Genomic DNA, 7602 nt, shown 5'->3' with positions numbered 1-7602 from the left:
TCACTTGATGAAACTGTTTATTTTGTGTATAAAATATTGGTCATATTCTGGAGAAGTCCCAGAAGAATCACTTGCTGAAACTGTTTATTTTGTGTATAAAATATTGGTCATATTCTGGAGAAGTCCTAGAAGAATCACTTGATGAAACTGTTTATTTTGTGTATAAAATATTGGTCATATTCTGGAGAAGTCCTAGAAGAATCACTTGCTGAAACTGTTTATTTTGTGTATAAAATATTGGTCATATTCTGGACAAGTCCCAGAGGAATCACTTGCTGAATTCACATTGTACTTTGGTCAATTGTGTGGATAAAACTATTTGAAATTATCTATTAAGGGAGATTTAAATTCGTTTCAAATGTGAGTAAGATCATTCATGAAAAGAAAAGAATCTCAGACTATTACCACAACATATTCGTGTAGCATTGGTCTGAAAAATTCGGTTTTACCTAAACTGCTAAAGGATTTTGGTTTTAGAAATACTAATTGAATAATATGTCGCTTATCATTGCTAACGCAATAAGCTAGTGCTAATGAAACTACTTAATTGAGCTACTATTAGTTGATCAATTAAACACATAACTTAAAATAGATTATTCCATTATGAAATTTCTACAGAACAACTTTTAATGTGAAGGAAAACTCTTACCTTTTGTTCTTTCACCTGCACCTCAAGAACATCCAAAGTTTGGCCTACAGGTGGCAGTCTTTTTACTCTAGATTCGGTTCGATCTAGCCAATTCTCAATGTCACGCTTCCGGTCTTCAAAGCTGTGCCTGTCAATCATAATTCCTTCCAACAGATGGCGCTTTCGCTGCATTCCTGGTGCTTTGCCACCGACCTTTTCCTGTCGAAGTTGTGCCACTGTAAAGTGAAGAGTGCATAGTGTCGATAACAGTTTTTATTGCCTTAATGTCAAGAAAATCCATTTCTTATTTCTCAGTTTTTTTTTTATATTTGACTACCACTTAAAAGTTTTTGGCGAACCCTGTTTCTATGGAAACACATGTGTTTGAAGTGGTGAATTTATTTTTCAAGATAAACTAAATCTCATCTCAATCACTTTCATGCTCTTGCGGTTTTTGACGTGAGTAATCTTTTTGATCATTTTAAATGGTCATTTTGGCTTAAAGAGTAACTTGAAGTAATGCGTTTTTTTGTTGTTTTTTTTTGTCAAAACCGGCGTCTGAAAAGTAATCGGAAAAAAAAACAAGTTTGGAAATATAAAGTTTCATATTTACTTTTAATGTGTCGCCGATTGTGCAGATATAGTATAAAGTAGAGTAATATCGCCAAGAGTTGAATATATCATTACTGTATGCACGCATATACAGTTATTTGAGTATTAATATGTTAGAAACTACTCATGCAAAAAGAGCCCGATCAATTTTTTGTACTTCCAAGACTTTGAAGAGAGGTAGACTTAAAAAAATCAAGATATCGCCCTAATATAGGAGTTAACCAATTATCATTTACTTCTGATCAAAACAAAATACGAACATAAATTAGAACTAAAAATTAATTCAGTAAACAATGTTTCAGTTTGATTCTTAATGCGCAAAAATTCTAAAATAAAAACTTATAATTATTATAGAGGGTTGAGTAAATTATGTTAAGTTGAATATGCAAGTCGCGTAACAAACATAGCCGATGTAAAGACGTGTGGGACCGAATGTATGAGAACTAAATTTTGACATTGTTTGGCGTTACGTTAGTAGTGTGATGCCGCCGAAAATTGATCGCTTTGGAAAGATATGTAACAGCCTTTCCCATGTATAATATTCAAACACTCAAACCATAAAGATGTGTCAAATCTAAAATTTAGATTTTTCAAGACGGAGATATCCCTGGTACTTAATGGCATTGGAAAATCAAGGAATATGAATCAACTAGGGAGACAGGACCATCAAGAAAGAGACCTGTAACAAGTCATTCCCCAGTGATGGTAAGTAAATTGTGGCGTCTTGTAAAATATTAGAATCCATAAACATAAATGTTAATAACAAAAGCCATCCACATGTTCCGGACAATAGCACAAAACATAATCTAAAAGGAATTACACCTGGAAAAACGACTTATCTTTTCATATGTCACATACCTCAAGCAGCTGAAAAATGAAATGGGTATTGATTTTATTCCATATAAAGGCATATCAGTCAAATCATTGGACACAGCACTTATGTACTTTGTGCAATTGGAGTGTTGCAATGGGTGCTGGAAAACCCTCATTCACGAATACTAGATGGATTTTGGAAAACTCTCATTGGGCATGACAGCCTTATGACTAAGCCTTTTGCAATGGAAACTACGTTGCATATATATGTTCAAGATGCACGGTTGTCACATAGAACACGACTGAACATTGCGACAATAACAGTAAAGACGTGGTGAGAATCGAAAATTATTTTGATATAACGTACTCAAGTTTTGTAATCATAGATTTGCTTCCTAGAGAACACGTTTCATATCTTTAGTGCTTTCGGGACCTCAGTTTTCACATTTTACTCTTTTTCTTTATCTAATCAATTTTTGGTTCTATGTTATGCATGTTAATGCGTTGTCACCAATTGAAGCTCTCATATATATATATATGTGTGTGTGTGTGTGTGTGTGTGTGTGTGTAGACAGGTGAATTTGTGCTTCTCTATACTCAATTCTTGGTATGAAGGTCAGTAGCGATCTCAAGCTGCAACATTTTTTTTCTTTCTTCATTTTTGTATGGACAGTAATGTACCGGGTATTTTGACTTCTGTAAACGAAGTAATAGTTGCCATAGAAACGGACATTCTGAAAAGTCTATAGAAAATAACGTGCACCTGCTGCTTTCTGAGAAGTATACAGTTTTCGTGGCCTCTCTTTACGAAGCCCCACAACAGTCACAAAACAACAACAAAAAATCATTTTTATGGAAACCTCATCGCTGAAGCAATACATGGTCAATATTTTGTTACTCATTAAACGACGGATACGTTCTAAGAAGAAATCAAATCTTGGAGTGTCAACGTTTCTTGTGGTATTCTTGTTTGCGTATATTTCCGTAAACGAAACGCACTGAAACGGAAAAACACTCCGTGATAGTTCAAAAAAAAAAGCAGCAGCAAATCGAGGAAAACCTCAAAATCTCAGGTTTCTTATTTTTCTCCATTAAACTTAGAGCTCTGTGTATCACAGTGCTATAGTTTGGTTATAATATTTATTTACACACAAACACATAGTTACAAGTTGTTTTCATGTGTTAGGTAATGGAAATCCAAACTTGGCATAGAATATTTCTTAAAAATCAGTGTAACGTAAATTTTAAAGGCCAATTTTTTTCAGTCTTAGTTTTATAAGAACTTTGCGAAACAGTTGTACTCAAATACGGTTGATTTGTTTCTATTAGTACTTGTTTCCAGTATTCACTATCAGCCCACAAGAGAGAAAAATTGAAAGATTTAAAAGCTTACTTGAAATACAATTATGAATGGTTTGTTTTTATGGTTAAAATAAAATGAGACGCATAACACATGAAGGTAACACTGATTTGGTTACGACACATCACTCGAATGTGACGCTAACTTAATTTTGACATACCACTCAATTATGACGCTAACTTGGTTACGACACGTCACTCAATTATGACGCTAACTTGGTTATGACACGCCACTCAAGCATGACGTTAATTTGGCCAAGACTCACTACTCGAGTGAGACACTAATTTGATTACGACACATCACTAAAATGTGACATTAGTTATTTATGAAACACCACTCGAATGTGACGTTAATTTGATTACGACACACCGCTGAAATGTGACGCTAATTCGGTTAAGACACACCACTCGAATGACACTAATTTGGTTACCACACGCCATTCGAGTGTGATGCTAACTTAATTATGACACACCATTTGAATGTGACGCTAATTTGATTACGACACATCACTGTAATTTGACACTAATTTTGCTATGATAAACAACTTGAATCAGACGCTAACTTAATTATGACACACCACTTGAATATTTCATGAACTTAGTTATGGCACGCCACTCAAATGTGACATTATTTAGTTATCAAATACCACTTGAATGTGATGTTAATGTTACTATTATAAACAACTCAAATGTCACACCAATTTAATTATGACACACCACTCGAATGAGACGCTAAGTTTGTTATGATACACCACTAGAATATGGCGATAATTTGGTTATGACATAATACTTGAGTGTGAAGTTAGCTTATTTATAACACACTAGTCGCATGTGACGTTAATTTAATTTTGGCACACTAACAGAAAGTTAATTTAGTTGTGCAACATATCTTAAAGTTCATCAAGTAGGTCATTCTGTGAGTCGAAATCACAATTATCGTGTAAGCTATTATGTATGTTATTATACAAATCACCATTTAGATCATGATGTAGGTGATCATAAGGAGTATCTTTACACCATACAACTCATCTTGCAGTTCACCATTAAATCTCACAAATAAATCATGTATAAAACAGTGTAAAAATCATCGGGTAGGTCTATATAAAAATCAGTTTATCGTGTAGGTCAATATGAAAATCAGTGTACAAGTCATCAGCATAAAAATCAGAGTATAATAATTCATCATGTAAGTTAACATAAAAGTCAAAGTGTAATAATTCATCATGTAAGTTAACATAAAAGTCAAAGTGTAATTCATCATGTAAGTTGTTATTATACTTACCTGTTCCTCCTCTAACGATACTTAGTGACAAAAATTACTTTTGTATAATTTTATTTAACTTTGTCAATTAACAAATCAAATGCACATATTAAACGATTGTTTTAAGTTCACAACAGAAACTATAATATGAAACCATAAGAGTATCTGTGGTTGCATATAAAATATTTATAGTTTCATATTATAGAGTATCTGTGGTTGCATATAAAATATTTATAGTTTCATATTATAGAGTATCTGTGGTTGCATATAAAATATTTATAGTTTCATATTATAGAGTATCTGTATATGCAACCACAGATACTCTTATAAAATGCAACCACAGATACTCTTATAATATGCAACCACAGCAGATACTCTTATAATATGGCAACAAATTTCTGGTGTTTTTGTTGTTTTGTTTTTAGTTTTCTGGTTAAACATTTTTAAACACCTTTTAGACACGTTATACTTAAGTTTCTTTGAAGGTTTGACAAAAATAATTATATGAATTCAAGCATTGTTCCAACTTCTGTTTGTCTGTTTACAAAGTCTGGTATCAATAACTTTTAATCAAAAGAAAGCTAGCTGTACAGGTCAGAAATAAAAAGAAACTTATTTAATGAAAACAGTTCTGTTTAATAAAGTTATTATAAATACACAACGTAAAAAATCAATAAACAATACAAATGTAGAAAGTAATGATCAGAATAGGCTGATTCATCAGTTGGATAGTCCCCTGGTGACTCAATGGTAAGTCTGAGGCTTTATGATGCTAAAAGTCTAATTTCGATATTCGCGGTGTGCAAAAGATTATACAAATGCAATACTTTCAAAACACCATATTTCTGGTCTGCGTCTTTGCATTCAGGAAAGTTTTTGAATCATAAAGTTGTCGTCTGTAGCAATTATCGTTATAATTTTTTTTTAAATGCGAAAAATCATATATAATAGTTTATATTTAAAAACAAAAAATATAATATTTATGCGTTTTCCCTACTTTCTAATTTCGATGCAAATTCAAAAACTGTTATTACGACAGTCTAGCTTTTGGAAAGAATAACAAAATAACATTTTTAACTTTCTTTACAACAACTATCAATCCAGCCCTTGCTAATTAAGCCCGTAAACAAAATGGATAATTAACCAGAGTAATGAATTTGTCACCGTTCCATTTCACACTTCTTATTTGTTTGTTCACGTCAACCGTTTGTTAAACCCCACTGTGCAATGATCTAGAAATGAAACTCATTACATTCGTGATTGCTTTCTATGTCATTAGAGTTTTAGACATCCATTTAAAACAAAAACACAATGTCCTGATTTCTGAGTGTTTTCAGGCAAGCAGCTAATTAATTATTTCAATATAAACCGAACACACTTTAACATGTTTTATTTTATTCAATATGAAAGGGAACATGCTGTTACATAAATTAATTATACATATCATTCTTTTAATATTTAACAAAAAAAGGTAAAGACAAATGGTAACTGCAATAATGCACCCATGATCAGAGTTTAGTTTATCATGCTTATAATAAAGTTTTAATTGAACGGCCACCCTGGATTTCTGGAATGGCTACCAGAAATGAACAGGTTGATGTCTGTTAACAGAGAGTTTGCTGATTTTGTTTCTTAAAACGAAATAATGGGAAGGGTTAACGTAATGGTTATGGAAATCGACCCATGTTTAATAGCGGGAGAATAAAGATCATTATTATTATTATTATATCAGTCTATTACCTGTACGTTACGTACATATGTTGTACCTAGTAAACAATAAGGACCGGTTTAACACAGAGGCTAAGTCGTTTTTGTGTTCTACCTAGTGTACAATAGGGACTGGTTTAACACAGAGACTAAGATGTTTTGGTGTTGTACCTAGTGTACAATAGGGTCCGGTTTAACACAGATACTAAGATGTTTTGGTGTTTTACCTAGTGTGCAATAGGGTCCGATTTCATACAGAGGCTAAGACGTTTTTGTGTTGTACCTAGTGTACAATAGGGACTGGTTTAACACAGAGGCTAAGGTGTTTTTGTGTTGTACCTAGTGTATAAGAGGGAGTGATGTAATACAGAGGCTAAGACGTTTTACGTTGTACATAGTGTAAAGCAGGAACCAGTTTAACACAAGGGTTAGGACGTTTTCGTGCTGCAGGTAATTTACAACAGATTTAATCATATACCTTATGGCATCTAATTAATAAAAGTACTACACATTTAAACTAAAACTATTTATTAGTGTAAAAAAATATCTAACACGCTTCGAACACATTTATTTTGGTCATCATCAGGCAGAATGAAAGTAGACGAGACAAGACGACCCTAATAAATGTGTTCGAAAAATGTAGCAGTGAATTAATTTTAAAACAATACATTATATTCCCCTTTTTCCGAACCTGAATATGTCACTGCTGTCATCAAGTAAAAGAAAAGCTAAGCGATGTTTAAAATCTTATTTTGTAAATAATATATATGTATGGCTGTATGTACATCTATGTATATCTCTAGTTCATGATATTTTAATTTTACTATTTTGAATGATAATTGTTTATACGTTGGAAATTCGATTTTTATTTTATTTTCCGAGCTGTGGATGAATTAGAAAAATCTGACGTTTTTACTGTCAATCGGTTCCCTAGTAATTTTAGGTTTTTCTTTTAGTTTCATAGGCCTGCGATGGTTTTCTTGTCTTGACATTTTTACATGTTCTGTAGTAATTTCTGTAGGCTGAATCCGAAAATGATATCCATTTTTCTCCATCACGTACAGATTTTCACAAAATGTTAAAATGCAATACATAAAAGAAAGACAACAACACATAGTTTTGAGACTAAATGACGTAAATTTCACAAAAAAATCAGGATGAATGAAGATGAATATTCGTTTTACATCAATGTTCTTTCCTTTTCTTCAGTTTGTTTGTATTT

The 7602-nt window shown here is 32.5% G+C and overlaps 1 protein-coding gene across 1 annotated transcript in view; it reads right to left on the bottom strand.

Annotated features, from left to right (window-relative positions):
* LOC106459585 (dystrophin-like) overlaps positions 1–7602 on the bottom strand; it is a 165762-nt gene that overhangs the window by 94442 nt on the left and 63718 nt on the right. Inside the window, exon 2 of the mRNA XM_022386100.1 lies at positions 650–864. Within this exon, the coding sequence (XP_022241808.1) occupies positions 650–864 (215 nt within the window). The remainder of the gene's footprint in view (positions 1–649; positions 865–7602) is intronic.

This window comes from Limulus polyphemus, unplaced genomic scaffold, assembly GCF_000517525.1.
Source record: "Limulus polyphemus unplaced genomic scaffold, Limulus_polyphemus-2.1.2 Scaffold632, whole genome shotgun sequence".
NCBI classification, from domain to species: Eukaryota; Metazoa; Arthropoda; class Merostomata; order Xiphosura; family Limulidae; genus Limulus; species Limulus polyphemus.
The sequence above is the reverse complement of the archived record's forward strand: the minus strand, read 5'-3'. Positions and strand labels throughout refer to the sequence as shown.